A 19,853-nucleotide genomic window follows, 5' to 3' on the forward strand; every position below is an offset into this window, starting at 1 on the left:
TGATTCAGACCAGTGTTGTCACAATTTTCGCATTTCAAACTTATCAATACTTGAGAATAGAACAATCAACTTGTTTCAATCCGTGTCAGATTTTCTATACTTTTGACCGTACACTGTGTATATAAATAGACATGGCTAACCCGCTAGCTGCCAACTGACTTTACATTAAAATGTTCATATTAACCTGCTCTACATGATTCTGCTGTTTTTATTTCACTATTTTGTCTGTAAATAAATTCCTATTGCTATATATAGAATATAGAATATAGAACTCAGCTCCAAATTTGCCCTATAAATGCTAACTTCATGAGCTTCATTTGACTGGACCCAAACGCTGTGGGTGACGTCAAACTCCGTTATACAGTCTATGCTTTTGACAACTCGAGTTCAGATTCAAAGAAAACACATCCACAGATCATTTACTCTTTAAGGTTTATCAACAAATAATGTGTGAAAATCAAAGTGCTGTACAATTATTGTACATACAATTTCCAAAAGCGCTCCAAGTTATCGGACACTGCTGTGTGGCAGAAACAATACAACAATGAACTGCATTCAGCTGAATTTGGAATTATTCAAGCGTAAAGTAATGCATAATCTTAGCAACATTGTTAATAGCAAAAGTGACAGAACACAAACAAAACAGATGATGTCCACACTATGTTTGTCTTCATATTCAACACTTATCATTTATACATGTCTTTATTTCATCATCTTGACCATTATTCTTGCTTTTATGTGGCACCATAAAGCCCAAATACTTTTCTTGTTTTGATCGATTGAAAATGAATATTAAAGGTTTTTAGGCAAAATTGAGTTTTGAACCATGTCAAAATGTCGTTCCCTCCTCAAAAACACATCTGGAGTTTTTCATTCACACATGTTTGAGTAATTGTTTATTGTTAGTTAAATGATCCAAATGATTCTAGTGTTGGATTCTCCAAACTCACTAAACAGTTGGTACATCCTCAAGGACGTCCTAAACCCTTCAATCTACAAAGAGCTTCTTTCAGATGATAGTCGAGGACAAGTATGACAGTGATGAAAACATCCACATATACACTAACATACACACTATATGAGAGTGGAGCCTGCTGAGGCTTTGTGAAGTGAAGAAAGAAGCAGACAGAAGAAGGATGCAGAGTGGTGGACTCTTCTTTACAGGCAGGACTGACTCAGGACTTGAGCTACATGTCCTACAGCTCCATGTCCATCTGGAACTGGTCTTCATCTCCTACAAGAACACACACGAACATGAGGCAGATGTATGATTTTACTTCACTTCTCTGATTCATGGGTTAGATTTATGTAGCGCCTTTCAAGACCCCCAAGCTGCTTCATGAAGCATTTTCCATTCACTGCACACTCGCTTCTATAGCTTCTGTTGTGGCCACAGCTGCCCTGGGGCAGACTGGTGGAAACAAGGCTGGTTATATGTGCCATTAGCCCCTCTGAGCACAATCACTCACATTTCACATTCATAGGCACTAGGTAAGGTGGATTAAGTGTCTTGCCTATGGACACAACGGTGTAACATATGACATTATTATGTTATGTTTGTTTCTTCTGTTTTCCTGTGAGATCAATAAAGATCTGTCTGTCTAGAACTTGTAACAGTGTGTCTGTATCAGAGGACCTCTGCTTTACAGTGTGACACATGATAACAGTGTTAGAGATTTGCAGATGTATAAAAAAATAAAAAATAAGATAGAGTATTTGAAAGGGCCCTTAAAGGATCTGAAAAGTTTTTGAAGTCCTTCCTTGGTGTGCCAGGCTGCTCAGAGCAGTGTGCCAGTCCTTACCAGTGTGGCTGCTGGGTGGTGCCAGGCTGCTGCTGTTGTTCAGTGGTTCTTTGCTGTGGTCTCTGGTCTCACTGGACGAGGGACTGGTCACTCCAGGAATGTGAGGCAGACAACGAGGAGGAGTCTGGGCCAGCGGGGAGCTCCGGCGCTCCAGCAGGAACTTACGATCATAGATGATCCTAGTGCCTGTGTGTGGAGTCACGGTCAGTCACACGAGGAGGACAGGGGTTTAGATTTTCCATTCATGGTCATGGTTTGTCTCGTCATTTGTCTCAGCATGACGAGCTTACTTAATCAAGAGTTTGAGGACAACTGAGCTTCATTAGATTATTAATCATTCCTAAAATCAATTGTCTTATAGCCAACGATTTGTGTTTAACAAAGAATCATCCAATTGCCCACAGTCACACTCCAAGAATCATACACCTGCTGTGTGTGGTGGGCTTGTACTACAGTCCTACAGGTACTGACAGAGGAGACATACTGTGTTAACAGTGTAGAATATGTCAGAAACTCCACTGAACGTAAATCAAACCTGATCATTACGTGTAGACAGTGCAGACTCTTACTCTCACTCAAATACACAAAGTTTAGTCCTCCTGAGAGATTTCTGTAGTAGTCATAGATTGTAGTGTAGTAGACCTGGGGTCAGTTCCACTTATACTCTCTCTGTGGGGGGGGGGTCTATAGTGCTCGAGCTGTGGTGAAGTTCACCAGGTTCACGCGAGGTAACGGCACGTGACTGAATGACGAAATTCCACGAAGTCATAAAGTTTATACACACAGCTGCTTTTCTTTACTTATTGTATTTTTAACTAAGAAGCTACACAACCTTTATGCAACTCTACATCTTTGAAAGAGCACTTCTAAAACAGACTATGCTTTTCTTTGTACAACCATGTTAAAGTCTGAGCGTGAACTCGCCCGGCTGTTGGCACGACGCCCCGCACCATATGGAAGAATGGCCCCGTGTGTCAGTAAACCCACACACTGGATGTTTTCTTTCTACAGTCTAAAGTAAAACCCTGGATGAGCCGCTGGAACCCGGGGCTGTAGCCGGTCCATTTGCCTACGTACCGCCCGGGGTGGTGCTGAACACGGTGCCCCCGGGAGTGGAGCTGTAGTCGTGGGGCATGTGCGCCGGGTCGAGCACCGTCACCCTCCTGGTCCCCGGGATGGCCCTGCTGCCACTGCTCTTCTGTCCATCTGTGGACATTGTGTCGGCGCAAACCACTCAGGTCTCGTGGAAAAGAGGTTCCAATAAGTTTCTTTTTTTTTGAAAGAATAAAATGAAATATCTGTTTCTTATAAATGCACAGTGTGTGACATGCCTCTCGCGCGCAGGTGTTCAGGGACCGGGAGAAGGACGTGAGGACAGAGGACAGAGGACGTGAGGCTCGTTCCTGCTCAGTCTCACAGAGTGCACCGAGGACACACAGTGACAAGTGAGCACACACAGCGACTGAACCTGGACCTGAGTGGAGCAGGACTGCCCCCTGCTGGACACAACACCGCACTGCGTGTCCAGGTGGGTCAGGTTCACGACCTGTGGGTTATATTGGGTGCATCTCATTTCTCTTTCCTCGCTTCCTTCTCCTTGATTCCTTTGCTCAATCCTCAATTTTTCATCTGTCAGTGAAAATCGGCCCCAAGCTCAGAGGAGACAAGGAAACCAAGACACACTGCATAATCCTGAATTAGACATTAAAACTAATGTCTCCCTCCTCTCCTCCTCTGTTCCTCTCTCCTCTGTTCCTCTCTCCTCTTCTACTCCTGCTTTCTCCTCTCTTCCTCTCTCTTTTGCTCCTCTCTCCTCTCATCATCTCCTCCTCTCTTCTCTCCTCCTCTCTCCTCTGCTCCTCTGTTTCTCTCCTCCTCTGTTTTTCTCTTCCTCTCCTCCTCTGTTTCTCTCCTCCTCTGCTCCTATCCTCCTCTCCTCCTGTTTCTCTCCTCCTCTGCTCCTCTCCTCCTGTCCTCCTCTCCTCCTCTGCCTCTCTCTTCCTCTCTCCTCTCCTCCTCTGTTTTTCTCTTCCTCTCCTCCTCTGTTTCCCCCCTCCTCTGCTCCTCTCCTCCTCTGTTTCTCTCCTCCTCTCTCCTCTCCTCTGCTTCTCTCCTCCTCTCTCCTCTGTTTTTCTCTTCCTCTCCTCCTCTGTTTCTCTCCTCCTCTCCTCCTCTCCTCCTCCATTTCTCTCCTCCTCTGCTCCTCTCCTCCTCTGCTCCTCTCCTCTGCTCCTCTGTCCTCTCCCTGTCCTCCTCCTCCTCCTCCCTGTCCTCCTCTGCTCCTCTCCTCTGTCTCCCTGCTCCTCTCCTCTCTCCTGCCTCCTCCTCCTGTCCTCCTCTGCTCCTCTCCTCCTGTCCTCCTCTGCTCTCTCTCCTCTGTCTCTCTCTCCTCTGTTCCTCTCCTCCTCCTCCTCTGCTCCTCCTCTGCTCCTCTGTTTCTCTCCTCCTGTCCTCCTCTGTTCCTCTCCTCCTGTCCTCCTCTGCTCCTCTCCTCCTGTCCTCCTCTGCTCTCTCTCCTGTCCTCCTCTGCTCCTCTCCTCCTCTGTTTCTCTCCTCCTGTCCTCCTCTGCTCCTCTCCTCCTGTCCTCCTCTGCTCCTCTCCTCCTGTCCTCCTCTGCTCCTCTCCTCCTGTCCTCCTCTGTTTCTCTCCTCCTGTCCTCCTCTGCTCCTCTCCTCCTGTCCTCCTCTGCTCCTCTCTCCAGAGTTTTATTGGAACATCTTCTGACCACACAGAACTGACTAAAGAGAAGCTGCCCATCTCCACCACCGTGCCTCCACCAACCCTCACACACACCACATTCATACCAGGCAATGTGAGGGAAGTGCCTTGCCTAAAGACACAATGGCAGTTTAAAAAAGACACAAGTTTATGAAGCAAGAATATGTACCTGAATGGATAAAGTACAATCTGAATATTCTACACATGTATCGCACGAGCAGATGTGGGTTTATATTTCATACACACACACACACACACACACACACACACACACACGCGCACACACGCGCACACACACACAAACACACACACACACGCGCACACACACACACCCACACACACACACACACACACACACACACACACACACACACACACACACACACACACACACACACACACACACACACACACACACACACACACACACACACACACACACACACAAGATACACAAACACATTTCATTTCTTTATTAATTTTGTAAATGTTGAGCTGGTGTACCGAGTAAATTCATAGATGTTAACAGAGTCGACTGGATTAAAAGGCTTTGACATATATTTTAAATTCATGTAGGATTCTCCATAACAATAAAAAAGCAAACAAAAATCATTTCAAATACCCCAGAACGTCCCTTGTTTCCCAGGTTGCAGGCATTACCCGACAGTCTCTTGGTAGCTACAGCTGTATGATGCTAAAAGTACATCCATAACATAATCCCATTTGACAAGGAAGGGTGCATAGCATTCTAAGTAAATATATATATTTTCCTATATCTCATATATATATTTATAGATATATAGCCTTTTATGATAAAAAGATTTTCTGTGCATGTGCGCAGTTGCATTCCTTAGTATTGAGTAATATACTATTGCGTTAATAATGTCTTCAATCCATTCTAAAGGAATATACAAGTTCTCTAGTTTTTGCAACAGTAATATTTTTGCATGACCTCCTGTGTGACGTCTCAGTCTGTGTGGAAGCCTGCTCATCTGCTGTGGGCTCTAGAAGGGCTGTGCTGCTGAGGGACAATGTCTGCCATCTTGTAAAACTGGTCATTAAGTCCACGGCGTCTCTGTGAACAGCTGAGTGTGCCCTGGCCCTCAGCTCAGAGTGTGGCTGTACGCACAGCGCCCCCTGCAGCTCACAGCTCAGGATGCTCATGGTTCACTCATAAGTTTTTAACTATGCTGTGTTTTGTCATATAGAACATATACCTATAAACAAATCAAACTGCAGGAGGATTTCCTGTTGGGGTTTCACCTCCCACCTAAACTATGCCCAGTGTGCTAATGACCCAGCTGGGTTCTGGATCCTGTCCTGGATCCTGTCTTGGATCCCAGCTCAGAATCTCCTTCTTGGATATACTGGAGTTTTGACTCAGAATCAGCTAAGGATTGGAACAATCTATACATTTCTAGAACAAAACATTTTTAAACAAAGACATTTTTAAATACCCACAGAGTTTTTGTGAGCAGTGGCTCTTCAGTTCAGTTCTTCTTCTGTGCGTACAGCCGTTACTCTGAGCACTCCCCCTCCTGCCCTCTTCCTCACTCCTGACATCGGCTCCTTGAATAAAAATGGCCCTTTGCTTCCAAAACAAGCAAAACTCTTGAGCCCTTCATTTGCAACTGCTACTGCGTATTCTCACTGACATCTGGCTTCTGTCTTATTAAAAATATAGCAAAATATAAATGATATGATGAAACATCTGTTAGTTCAAACCCTTTTGCCCCACATGTGCCTCTGTGTTAGCATTGAGATGACTTTATACTAGATTAGATACAGAGGTGAAACATTCTCTAATCTACTTAAATACAATCAACACATAAGACTACTTCAGAACTACAGTACACCAAGACTGTACATTCATCGATTCAGGTGGCACTAAACGAACACTGCTAGGTGGTTATTGCAACATCAGTCTGACTTTACACAAAGCAACTATTTGAACAACTTTGAGAAAGGAAGTGAAACACGCTTATGATAGAACATGAGATGGCACACATTGATTTTCTGGTGGCCGTAAAGTGCAAACCAAAATTGCAAAATAAGACTTTTCAAATGAATGAAACTGACTTTTCATTCATTTATTTGTAGTGGTAGTTGTGATAACTTGTGCAACCCCGATATTTCCATCCCATAATCTTTTTGTTGGTTAAAGTGACAAAAAAAAAGTTAAGTAAGTCTTATTTTGCAACTTTCCAGCCGCCATTTAAACTTGAGGTAAATCAACTTGAGAAAAGGTGTTTTGTAGAAGACTCCAGAGAACATGAAGCTTGTCCTCTGCCCATTTCAGAACCTTTAACTGTCCCAATACTGAAGAACCCATGTGGTTTTAGAACAACCACAGACATCCACAAACACACTCTTCACTCTGAAATGGAAATCTCTAGAACTGGGCACTTGGAAGGTGAGATGGCTCATTGGAAGTTCAAAACCAAACGAGGATGAGATAAAAAAGTTGCTACGTTCGAAATGTAATCGTCGCTTTATACAAGTGCAAAATGAAGTATCTATGTACTGACATCATTGCTTAGTGGAGCCTAAATCTGCTCTCCACAGACTAGAAGCCCGCGTTTAGGAAGAACATGAAGCTAAAGTCCCCTCTCCGGTCACATGGACAATCTTGTCGGCGCTGTTATTGCTGCGTGGGTTTGGGCGCGTTTGGATTGGAGGAGGAGAGTGGCGCTCGTAATGGGCCACACTCACAGTTACAGGTCAGAGAACTCTTCACAGTGATTGGTGACTCTCAAGAAAAAGCAAGGGGACAAACATTCAACTCAACTGGACGCACCCTTCTCTCCACGACTGAGTACGGAGTTACATTTGTGCCAAAACATACATGCAGAAGAATGGATTTAACTGTACAAAAGTGCCCCAGCTATACATTTTTTAAAATAACTGCACAGTTATTCTTGCTTAAAGAGGCTGTATGTGAGATCTGTGTTCCCAGTTAAACATATAGTGTAGAGTGCAGGTACATACAGATCCTTGAACATCTGTTGAAGGTGATTGTGCTCATGTTGTCATTATTTGCACCAATATAAAACTCCAAACCAGCCCCCCAGATTATGCAAACATTGTGCATTAAATATGGAAGTGATGTCCGGCTCATGTATGCAGGGAAAACAATACAGCAATAATACAGATTCAAAATTAAAATGCCATGATTTCTAAATTTTACTTTTAAGAAAATGTAATGCTTAACTGACCGTGTTTTCATCAGCTCCAGATATTATAATGTCAATGTTAGTGTCTCTTTTTAGGAACGTTGACACTAGAGGGTACTGATTTATCCTTAAACCGCTTCACCCCTCAGTGTCATAAAGTCTGACATGTCACTGCTCGAATGTTCACAGGATTATAAACACATTCTAAACACAAGAAGTAATGCAGAGTGTAGGACCTTTGACAGGAGAAACCTACTTTAGGCACAAATGTAATCCCGTACCTGTCTCCTCTCCTTGCTACAGTCCACAGTACAGTCTCGAGGGCCTCTGGTTGTGGGCCAGACTCCAGACGTGGCTGCTACTCTTCGGCCCCGCGGTGCCCCTGCCCCTGCCCCTGCCCCTGCCCGAGGACCAGGCTGCTACATCTACTCTGAGGCGGCACCGGTGGGTACTGACAGAGACCACACACAAATGGAAGACGCGTGACGCTGACTCGCTCACGGCAGCTCATTCATCATCTTTGTTTGATGCAAGAAAATATAAGTTATTCTGTAAAAAATAAGATGTAACTTTTGACTACACGTCTTTGGCTGAGACTTCTCCTCGGTCTTCTGTCCTTCTCTGTGATCATTTAGAAGACAATATGAAACCCAAACTTTTGCATTATTTCCATGAAGCTGTGTTGTCGCTCTTTCTAGGAAACCACAGTCATTAACTTTCTATGAACATTTCTGGACTGTTTGTCTTGTGTACAATTCCAAAATAAAACCAGAGCCGCTACAATGGCAAAAGACATATTCTCATATCATATCAAACTACTTTTCAGTTGCTCATTTGGGTAAAATAAAGGGATCTTCAAGTCAACTACACTGTACAACTTAATGGAAATAAAATGTGGAAAGCTAAGAAGACCAAACAAGATGATGCATGGCGCCATCTGCAGGATATCTACAGAATCATATTGAAGCCATGATAAACTGTTGAGAAATGGGATCCCACATGGAACTGGTTGTTCAGTGGACGTGGACCAGGGGGCAGAGAAACTGTTGCCTAGAGATGACTTTATTATTATTATCATTATTTTTTTCAATTTAAATTTCATAACCCTTTTTTCAAATTTCGCCTTACTTTATTATTGGCCCATAATTGACCATATTCAGTGCTGCATGCCTGTCCCCCAAACCCCCCCTCGTATCGTAGTTAAAGACAGGCCATGCGGCGGGAGTCACTCATGCTCATACACATACAGGAAGCTCGTTTGGTTGCTCAATTTTTTTGTCTTTTTTTTTTTGGTCTGTGTTTTAGTTTTATACGAAATCATGCGTCTTGCCTAGAGTAGATGTTTCTCATGGTTTTAAAAAAAATGTCATAAAAACTACAGGTAAAACCATATCCTTCGGTGGTGGCGTGCTGAAGGTCTGGTGGTGCTCAGGTCCGTTTATCCGGCTGTCTGCTGTGAGGTGGTCACTGGTCAGAGACAGCGCCGGGTCATGTGTCCATGTACGATGCTTTAGGAGAAGGGCTGGAATCGTGTGGAGAACTCTGTGGGCAAAGAAGCCAGTGGTGAAGGTTACTGTGTAGAGAGAAGGTTGTGTTTTGTTGTGTTCTCAACATTCACAGTTCTGTTGCTTCTGTTCAGACCGGGCACTCTCATGCAGGCCTCACTGGGCACGTCCTCTGCTGTGTATGTGATAGAAGACATATTGTGCTTGTGTCAGCTATGATGTATGACCCACCTGGAGATCTTTATGTTATCATTTTCACATTTTAAATGCCAATATTAATCTAAAATGACAACAAAAAAGCCATGTTTGTCTGCAGTGGATGTGCATTTGTACCAAAATGACTATGCGACGCTGCTGAATCGTACGTGTATCACCAACTACTGGTGGTGGTGAAAACAGGAATTGTGTGTCATTATGGCATCTTGAAAATAAGCAATTAAAGTCTGTTTAAACAAGCATTTGGGTAAAGTGAAAGTATTGGTTGCGCGAGGCGTCCAATATACCAGGAAGTGTTGTTCCCAATTTACAGCTGAGGAGAAACAACTGGATACAGAAGTCCTTCAATATGTGTAAAATACTAGACTCTAATGTAGAAAAAAACAAACAAACAAACAACGGAAAATAAACGCACTATTATTTTCACTATAATAACACAGTGGGTGTTATATGCGCGTGAATGTCAATAGAAGCATAAGGCTCCTACAGGTGTGACACAACAGTGAGTGTGCTTTGTGCCCAACATGTCCTCTGTGAAGGGCTTTGACTGAGCCCAGACTCGTCGTGTCGAGTAAACCCACGTGCTGCCTGCTGCTGGGAGTGCTCGTTCTGAACAGGAGCAGTGTTTCCTCCAGAGAGAAGCAGCCTGCTGCATGCACGGCCATTAGTGAGTAAACACGCCAAATATGGAAACTCTATATTTAATTGTCCTCTGTGATGATGACAGTCGCTGTATTAGACCAGCCAGAGCATTCAAACACATCTAAATAGAGCTTGACTGGAAAGGCCACACGCACACAGGGCAGTGCTGTGCTCAAGCTCCATTCTCACTTTTTCACTCTGGCCTGGAGCCGTGGCTGCCAGGGCCTTTGAGACCATGCAACAGCCAGTCGGGGCCATTGGAAAACTCTGTTAGATGTGAAAGTGTGCGTAGAAATACACCAGCCTAATATGTGATCCCGCATGCACACATTTCCAGTCATTTGTAACCATTTGCAATAAGGCAAATGTCAAGAATGAATGAATCTCTGCTTCATTCAGTAGTAACAATATGTATTTGGAACCTTTTGGCCCATATGGATGAGTCCAGGCTGGTTCAGGGTGAGCCTGCAGTGCCAGTGTTGTGTTACATATGATTAGTACTGAATTAAAGGCACATTGTTAGATTAGATTTTTTCTATAAAGATGAAATCCATTTTGACTGAAGCAAATGCATTTAGCTCTACAGAATCAAGTTTTCACTTTGCTCAGTATTTGGTAAAACTAAATTAGCACAGACCTACTAAACTCTAGCTATTTAGTGGTACTTCTTGTCAAGAAATATTCCGGCCACCTCCTGTTAATTCACATTAAAACTAGTGCTGCCAGTTGATATAGAAAAATAAAGCAGATTGAACACTTTTTAAAATTGAGGTTAATTAATCACATGGCATTCTGATTTGAGACTAACTTTAAATATAATATACACATTCTTAAGACAATTATAGGCTTATAGATCAACTATTGCATACATTATTTACCAGCCGTAATGGCTCAAATGTAAAGTGAGTGGCTCTTGTTTTATTCAGATGCTACAGATGCTGCAAACTCTTGTTTTTCACATTTTAAAGACACAAGTTTTAAGAGTGTGTTTCCTAATGAATCTCTGTGGTCACTTTTAGTGAGTTCAAGGCCCTTCATTGCCGCTTGCAGGTGTATCTGGCTCTCTTGGAATAAGCTGCTAGGTTTGGCCTGGCCTCTGTGTGATGCAGAGGTGAGACTTTCTTTTATTATCCAGCAGGTGTTTGATATTGAGTCTTTGTTATTTGCTTCAGTCAGAGTGAATGGTTTTGCTCAGCTGTGACACTTGAGCATTTAACCCGGGCGGGCAGTGGGTTAAATGTGAGCAGATGGGTTAGAGGCAGCGCGTACCTGCAGCCTGCCTCACTGCTTAACTCTCCGCAGACTGGCACATTTCACTATCTGAGCCCCTCTCTTCACATCAGTTGTATCGGGCTACATCAGGGGAGGGGCCACACCACAGGGGCCCCACACCAGAGGGAGGTTAGTAACGAGAGGAAAGGGAGAGACAGAAAAAGAGCAGGAGAAGTTGAGGACAGCCAGTGAAAACAAAAAGAGAAAATGTCAAGCCAAAGAAAAAGTGGTGAGGACAGTTGCACAGAGCTGAGGTGGAGGTGCTGACCTGTGTGCAGCCGCTGTGGAGGAGCTAACATCTACACTCTTATATGCTCTTGATAGCTCCATATTCAACTCAGAGTCTACTGTGAGGGTAGAGCTGATGGAGATGGTAGTCCCAACAAGTGAGCCCAGGGAGGTGTAAAAAAAAAAAGCTTGTGTGGAGCCTGTGCTGTACCCAGGCTCAGGGAGCATCAGGCCAACAGACAAACAGAAGGAAGGGAAGGCCACGGGCTCATGACACTGTGGACTCCTGCAGAAGCCCATGTTTATTATGGTTAAGAATGTTCAACAAGTTGTTATTGTGGTAAGATGTGTGAAGAATCACTCAGTCGTCCAGGTAGAAGCCACATCGAGGAGAAAATTCAGTTTGTCGACTGGACAAAAGTTAGTTTAGTTGAAGACATTTCTCAGTTCATCCAAGCTGCTTCTTCAGTTCTGGTCAGACGCTGGTGGACACTTCCTTCTATTTGTCTGCAGGGAGGAGCTAACTACACTGAAACTACTCTGAAATTAACACACACTTGTTTACAGTTTCGGTTTGTTAGTTCAGCCTATTGACCACCCAAAGGACAAAACACTGAGCCACAAACAAAGTAATGTGGTCTACTCCATTCAGTGCAATGAACGCTACATTGGAGAAACTAAACATCTACTTCACAAGAGGATGAACCAACACAGATGAGAGAGCAGCAGTGGACCTCAGTCTGCTGTACATCTCCACTAATTTAAGGACAGTGAGGTACAGATTTTAGTCAGAGAAAATAATTGGTTTGAGAGGAGCATGTAAGAAGCTGTTTTTGTTAAGAAAGAGAATCCTTCTCTAAACAGAAATGGACTCAGACACCGTCTATCTCCTATTTACAACTCCATCCTCAAACCTAAATCTAAACAAACAAGAGAACAACAGGTGTATCCAGGTCAGGTCCAGAGGTGTGGAAGCTCCATTATGGCCATGAATTAGACTCCATACCCTGTACAGGTCAATAAACATAACTAACAAACAGAAACTGTAAACAAGTAAACAAGTGTGTGTGTTAGTTTCAGTGGAGTTAGCTCCTCCCTGCAGATATATGCAGTGTTGGTAAGGTTACTTTTAAAATGTATTCCCCTACAGATTACAGATTACATACCCCAAAATGTAGTTTGTAACGTAATCCATTAAATTACTTAAAATGAGTAATGTAATCTGAATACTTTGGATTTTTTGATATTGTCATGTTTTTTAAAACTACATGAATGTAACAACCACATCCTGAAAATTCTTGTTTGTTCAGTCTTTACTTAACCATGTTATAAATATTATTGATAGAGAAATGATTTCTATCTGAGATCACAATTATGTCCATCCTCCTGTTAGTGTCATATTGTATTAGTTTAGTCATGGTTTTAGTCCCGGTTTTAGTCCTGGTTTAGTCCTGGTTCAGACCTGGTTTAGTTCTGGTTTAGTCCTGGTTTAGTCTTGTTTTAGTTCTGGTTTAGCCCAAAATGTGAAAACAGGAAAATACCGCTGTGTAATCCATTTATTTCAACAAAGTAACTGCAATCTAATTACCACTCACTGAAACAGTAACTGTAACTGAATACAGTTACTCATAATTTGTACTCTGATTATGTAACTCTGGTACATGTAATCTGTTACTCCCCAACACTGGATATAAGGAAGTGTCCACCAGCGTCTGACCAGAACTGAAGAAGCAGCTTGGATGAGCTACGAAACGTCTTCAACCAAACTAACTTTTGTCCAGTCGACGAACTGAATTTTCTCCTCGACATTGTGGTAAGATGATTAAAATTGGGTAAATTCAGTAAAAAATCCCAAGAAATCCCAAGTAAAAGTGTATTTGGACATCCATCTTGTACACGGATCAGTATCGGATGTTAATGTACTGTGTTAAATGTTAAACTAATAGTTCTAGTCCCCATTTAGTCACCCAGAAGTACCAGTGGGACACCAGATGTGCTGCTGCTGTACTCCCTGCATTTGTAAATGAGGAATGCTGAATATTGCTTTATAATCAGTGGATCCATTTTCATGTCATTTCAGCTGGACCTCATTTAAGTGAAGGAACTAAGGCTACGTTCAGACTGCAGGGCTTAATGCTCAATTCCGATTTTTTTGTGAAATCCGATGTTTTTGCGAGGTCGTTCACATTTCTAGTTAAATGTGACTTGTATGTGACTCCAGTGTGAACATTAAACGTCCCAAAAGTGTCCCACATGTGACACTGGAGACACGATGACGTCAACCGCAGCGAGCGTCTCTGTGTTTACAGAAGTTGTCCAAACATGGACGCAGCATCGAGCACCTGGAGATTTTAAAGTTCCTCTCGTACCGGAGCCAGAACATGAACAACTTACTTGTTTTAAGGAGGAGATTGAGAAGGAGAAGGATGAGGTTTTTGGTCGTGGTGTTTTGTGGGACAGTGTCTGTTGAAAGGAACGTGTGGATGTGGAGACGTAGACAAGAGTGGTGAGTGGTGATGTGCTTCACTTCAATGACACGGAGTTCATTAACAATTTTCAGCTACTTCAGCGCAGAATAGTGACGTTTGTGTCTTGTTGATAACGTGTAGGTCGGATTCATGCACTTCAGACTGAAGTCGCATGTCAGAAGATCAGATATGTATCGGTTTCAGGAGCACATTTCGAAGTGTCCTGGGTCACATTTGAAAAAATCGGATCTGTGTGGTTCAGACTGTCATTAGAAGATCAGATACAGGAACATAGGGGCCAAAAAATCGGATTTGGGTCACTTCAGTCTGCAGTGTGAACGCAGCCCATAACTCCTGCTGTTTGTTTCTAGGCTGGGGATTGGCAGGGCAAGTGGAACAGTGACAGAGAACACAGGCAGATGAGGGACTAGAGTCTTTAATAATGAAAAGGTGAATAATAGACAGATGTGATAACAGAACAGTGGCGCTGCAGTGAGCCGGTCTTCTCCCAGAGCCGTGGATTAGACACAGTGGTTTGGTGGGAGCATGCAGGAGATGGCCGTCTGTCTGTCTGTGCAAACACACTCACACGTCTCACTGTGCCCCCCGCTGCGTCATCTGAGCCCCCCCCCACCCTCGTGTCAAACCCAAGGCCCATGGTCCCATCCAGCCTGTGCTAGCACCACCTACCCCACCAACAAATATACAAATATAACTGACGACAGTAGAGCTACAAGTACTGACTGTGTGAGTAGTTGAGTAGTTTGGGTTTTTATCAGATCAAGATCTTAATCTATTAATAAATTGCTGTTTTTTTAGTGTTTTAGTGATGGCATCAGTTTGACAAGCTCAGTAGAGTCTAGTCCAGCTGCAGCCACAGAAAACAGCTTCCTTCTGAACCCGTGTATCATTCCTTCATTTGTTTTTCAAAATAAAATCAAAAATAAGAAACGAAAAAACTATTTTCTTCATTATTTGTCTCTAAAACCAAAATGAAAAAAACTGATAATGATTCATTTTTTTCAGTTTTCGATTTTGTGTTTAAATGAAAAATGAAAAAAAAAAACAATAATTCAGTCCTAGTCTGGTCCCAGTCTCAGTCCTGGTCTCAATGCTGGTCTCAGTTCTGGTCGCAGTCCCAGTCCCAGTCCCCGTCCCGGACTCAGTCCTTGGTCCCGGTCTAAGTCCTGGTCTCAGTCCCGGTCTGGTCCCGAACCTGGTTCAGTCCTGGTTCAGTCCTGGTTCAGTCCTGGTTCAGTCCTGGTTTCAGTCCTGGTTCAGTCCTGGTTCAGTCCTGGTTTAGTCCTGGTTCAGTCCTGGTTCAGTCCTGGTTCAGTCCTGGTTCAGTTCGGCATCGCAGTCACAGAAGTCATGTAAACGGGAAACGGTCTTTATCCGTTTTTTCCATTTTTCATTTAAACACAAAATCGAAAACTGAAAAAAATAATCATTATCTGATTTTTCAATTTGGGTTTGAAGACAAATAATGAAAACATTTTTTGTTTTTTGTTTTTCTTATTTTTTGTTTTATAATGAAAAACGAATGAACGAATGACACACAGATTTTTCTGCCCTCACTGCTCTTGAGAAGTACAAACTCCTGACTCACTATGATTTATTTCACACAGGACATGATGAGACTGAGTGACCGCAGTGAAAATGTCTGTGTTGTGTTCACACCATGTGGTAGAAACAGGAGGTTTAGTTCAAATGTGAACCTGGAAAGCCATTTTGTTTCCCTTACGTCATTGCAATATTTAACATGAATTTATAGCTTCATTTGTGATTATCTGAATGTGGCGACCCCAGTTCACCTTCAGTTCCTCATCAGTTATAATATGAAATGGGCAGCAGAGAATGGACCACAGACCTCTGCGCTTGTCTCCCTCTATCGATTCCCCATCAAAGCCAGGATCAATATCAAACTCATGCTGTTGACATACAAAGCCATCAGTTATCTTACCCCATCTTATATTTAACATCTTCTTGTCCCCTACTCTCCCAAACAGAACACTTCATTCCCAAAGCACAGGTCCCTACAGGGGTCTGTTGTCCAAAGCTCAAACTATTATTTTATACACTACCGTTCAAAAGTTTGGGATCACTTCGAAATGTCCTTATTTTTGAAGGAAAAGCACTGTTTTTTTCAATAAAGATAACTTTAAACTAATCAGAAATACACTCTATATATTACTAATGTGGTAAATGACTATTCTAGCTGCACATGTCTGGTTTTTGGTGCAATATCCACATAGGTGTATAGAGGCTCATTTCCAGCAACTGTCACTCCAGTGTTTTAATGGTACAATGTGTTTGCTCACTGCGTCAAAAGGCCAATGGATGATTAGAAAACCCTTGTGCAATCCTCACCCTCACCCTAAACCCCACTGAGCTGTTGTGGGAGCAGCTTGAGCGTATGGTACACAAGAAGTGTCCATCCAGCCAATCCAACTTGTGGGAGGTGCTTCTAGAAGTGTGGGGTGAAATTTCTCCAGATGACCTCAACAAATGAACAACTAGAATATCAAAGGTCTGCAATGCTGTAATTACTGCAAATGGAGGATTCTTTGACGAAAGCAAAATTTGAAGGAAAAAATTATTATTTCAAATACAAATCAACATTTCTAACCTTGTCAATGTCTTGACTATATTTTCTACTCATTTTACAACTCATGGTGGTAAATAAGTGACTTTTCATGGAAAACACAAAAGTGTCTGGATGACCCCAAACTTTTGAACGGCTGTGTAATTAAGGCCCCAAAAATTCTAACAAAGCTCCTGAGCTTTGTTTTGTTTGTCCATCTACAGCAGGATAAACTGCCGTGACTATCCCATCCGCCACTCTCACCGTTTTACATTCATGTTTTCTGTAGAAATCTGACTGAAAAACCAGAGTACTATCAAAGCCCTAAATCTTCCCACTAGTGACAAGCTCTCATTCGGTCTGAACGTTGAGTTTGACACACCTGCCCCCCTCCCGCCTCCCCCCTCCCGCCGACCACACCTCTCAGAGCTCTTCTGACAGTGCGCGTGGGTGTGGAGTCCTCCGGGCGCTAGCTAAGGGAGGGGCCCGGTCAGTAGCCCACCTTGCTGCTGTCTCGGCCCAGGATGGCGTAGCTCATGTACTGCTCGGTCTCCAGGTCATTGGGGTCCTCCTCTGTCATGTCCTGAACCCCCTCCTCACCCTTGCCCCGCCGCACCACCTTCCTCACAGTCTGCACACGGCAAGCAGGCACACGGGTGGAGAGGAAAACACAAAATGAGCATCACGACCACGCAAAAGAAAGATGAAGGAGGACATGTACACTAGTGAGGCTCAGGGTGGACAAGGACGGGACACATTTATGAATCCTGGTGCAAATTCAAAACAAGAGCATGTGCCATTTGTGAGAGTGTTGCGCGCCATTTACCAAACAGCACATATTATATTTAAAGGTTGTATAGAGGATTTTTTAAGGAAAGAGAAATACAGCGACAGTCCTTTGTCAGATGTTGTGCATGTGTGACACCACCTTCCTCCTCCACAGCTCCCTCAGTAGAAACATCTCCTCCCGCCTCTTTACTCTAGAAATCACGTTTTTGTTTACATCCAGTGCACGTTCAGAATTACTGTTGAAGTGACCTGTCTAGAGGTAATTTAGCGACCGATGTGTCAGTTTTTAGACCCTTCGTCTGCTTCATTCGCGCCATCACTGGAAGAAATCTCCAAGAATCACCTCAGTTTGGCTTCGCTCCTTTTCCCCTTCTCTTCTTCTTTCAGCGACCTCAAAAACCGACTTTCTTTTGCGGCGAACTGGTCGTGGATTCTCGTCCGCCATCGGGACAAACTTTGTGCAAATTGCGAAGAAGCTACAGTTGGAGAAAACCTCTAAGAACGGCTGCATAAACCACATAATCCCCGCGCGCCGACGAGTCAGTTACACTAGAAACGTAGGGAGTTTGATTGACAACCGAACAGCCAATAGAAAAAGAGGGAGCCTTGTTTTCTATTGGCTGATGTTTATCTGGCCTCACTATGTCCACAGTTGATAGATTTTCATTCTTTATTTTTGGTCATCATAATTACAAGGCTGCTGCGTCTCTGTAATAGTGTTTCAATGACAATTTGAAACAAAAAAAAAAAAAAAAAGCCTCCTACAACCTTTAAGAAAATGACACAGCGGGTGCCTCTGTTACTATTCCTATAATGATACAAATGATTCTGATGATAGATGAAGTCTTAAATTGGTCGCCTCAATAATAAATAATAATCATGAGTGAGGTTTCTACTTATGTAAAGTCTCTTCCTAAAAAGTCTGTTCAAACCATCAAATATGTAAAAGCAAACAGGCTCATGTACAGAGCCGATAGTGAACGTGCGGTGGAGGTACAGAACCACGAGCTGTGGTGTTGCTGTGCCCTGTGTGGACTGCTCACTATCCACTCTGAGAACATTAAACGGACTGGAGCGCACGAGTGTAAATGGAGCCTGTCGTTTAATGGAACAGACAGCAGCTGTTAAACACTTCTGTGGAACACTTGCCACTGTGTCTCGGGTAAATATGTTTCTATTACTGCTGCTGTGTTCAAAACCACACGTCACGATTTTCACTTCAGAATCCTTCTATATTATTTCATATTAATAAAACCCCACAAAGGTGTACGCACTTTATTCCTGAGTCACCTGACCTCACCTTCCTTTATTTCTATTATGAGGTGTTGTTTGCAGTTTGGAGTGATATGAATGTTGATAGTGTATATAAGAATAAAATAATGCAAGCCTCTGTAACATTTGTGATGCATTGAAGCGCTGAGAGCCAGTGAGGGCCTGTCGTTGTCACCTCTGAGCCTCTAGTGTACATTGGTCTAACATGGTGTTTGGCTGTGCTTCAGTGGAGTGACATGTTTGAGACCACAGAACATGTGCTTATTGGACTGACCTTTTTCGTGACGATGTTTCCGTGTTCGTCTGTGAAGTGTTCTTCGCTCACTTGCTCCCCGGGGAGATTGTCCGCCTCGTCACCCTGGCAACACATGTATGTACACATCAGCTCAGGGAGAGTGCCCTGCTTTCCTCATCTGCACCCCTCCGCCTGTAGCTTACACTGCCCCAGTGTTTTTACACTGCCCCAGTGTTTTTACACTGCCCCAGTGTTTTTACATTGTCCCAGTGTTTTTACACTGCCCCAGTGTTTTTACACTGCCCCAGTGTTTTTACACTGCCCCAGTGTTTTTACATTGTCCCAGTGTTTTTACACTGCCCCAGTGTTTTTACACTGCCCCAGTGTTTTTACACTATTCCAGTGTTTTTACACTGCCCCAGTGTTTTTACACTATTCCAGTGTTTTTACACTGCCCCAGTGTTTTTACACTGCCCCAGTGTTTTTACACTGTCCCAGTGTTTTTACACTGCCCCAGTGTTTTTACACTGCCCCAGTGTTTTTACACTGCCCCAGTGTTTTTACACTGTCCCAGTGTTTTTACACTGCCCCAGTGTTTTTACAGTATCTCAGTGTTTTTACAGTTGTTCAGTGCTAATTGAAAAGACAGCAGTACAACAGATGGTTGGGGTTGTTTTGGGAAGCCCCCTAAGGCCAACTGGTGAAATTTTCAGAGTTCATTAATGTTTCTTACCAACATTTCATTTTCTTTTACTGCTCTAGCCCTGCTAACCAGCTAATAATAACAAGGTCTAAATGAAGGAGAAGAAGTTTTTTAGTAGTAGTTTCTTTATCTGCAATAAAAACACTAGGAAGTGGAATATAGACACGGGAGAGCAGCTTTGTACATGATGGAAATATAATATGTACATTTCAGTTAGACTAGCACTGTGTGGATTTGGTCATTTA

General features: G+C 43.2%; 2 protein-coding genes across 4 annotated transcripts in view; both read right to left on the reverse strand.

Annotated features, from left to right (window-relative positions):
- Positions 1–505: 505 nt before the first annotated feature.
- On the reverse strand, positions 506–3,224 carry LOC110172485 (eukaryotic translation initiation factor 4E-binding protein 2-like). The gene is made up of 3 exons (XM_020938367.2): positions 2,880–3,224; positions 1,803–1,988; positions 506–1,234 (listed from the first exon to the last, which is right to left on the reverse strand). The coding sequence occupies exons 1-3, from the start codon at positions 3,016–3,018 to the stop codon at positions 1,197–1,199; spliced, it is 363 nt and encodes a 120-aa protein (XP_020794026.1). The 5' UTR covers positions 3,019–3,224; the 3' UTR covers positions 506–1,196.
- Positions 3,225–8,735: 5,511 nt separating this feature from the next.
- Positions 8,736–19,853, reverse strand: part of ank1a (ankyrin 1, erythrocytic a) — a 161,190-nt gene continuing 150,072 nt past the window's right edge. For 2 of the 3 annotated variants that reach the window (XM_055162095.1, XM_055162096.1), the window contains 4 exons: positions 18,945–19,028; positions 17,112–17,240; positions 11,327–11,410; positions 8,736–9,236 (listed from right to left, as the gene is read on the reverse strand). In XM_055162095.1, the coding sequence (XP_055018070.1) occupies positions 11,339–11,410; positions 17,112–17,240; positions 18,945–19,028 (285 nt within the window). In that variant the 3' untranslated portion in view covers positions 8,736–9,236; positions 11,327–11,338. The remainder of the gene's footprint in view (positions 9,237–11,326; positions 11,411–17,111; positions 17,241–18,944; positions 19,029–19,853) is intronic. The other variant, XM_055162097.1, reaches the window with a different exon arrangement.

Source organism: Boleophthalmus pectinirostris, unplaced genomic scaffold, assembly GCF_026225935.1.
Source record: "Boleophthalmus pectinirostris isolate CB_2022bp ecotype Guang Dong unplaced genomic scaffold, ASM2622593v1 HiC_scaffold_4, whole genome shotgun sequence".
NCBI classification, from domain to species: domain Eukaryota; kingdom Metazoa; phylum Chordata; class Actinopteri; order Gobiiformes; family Gobiidae; genus Boleophthalmus; species Boleophthalmus pectinirostris.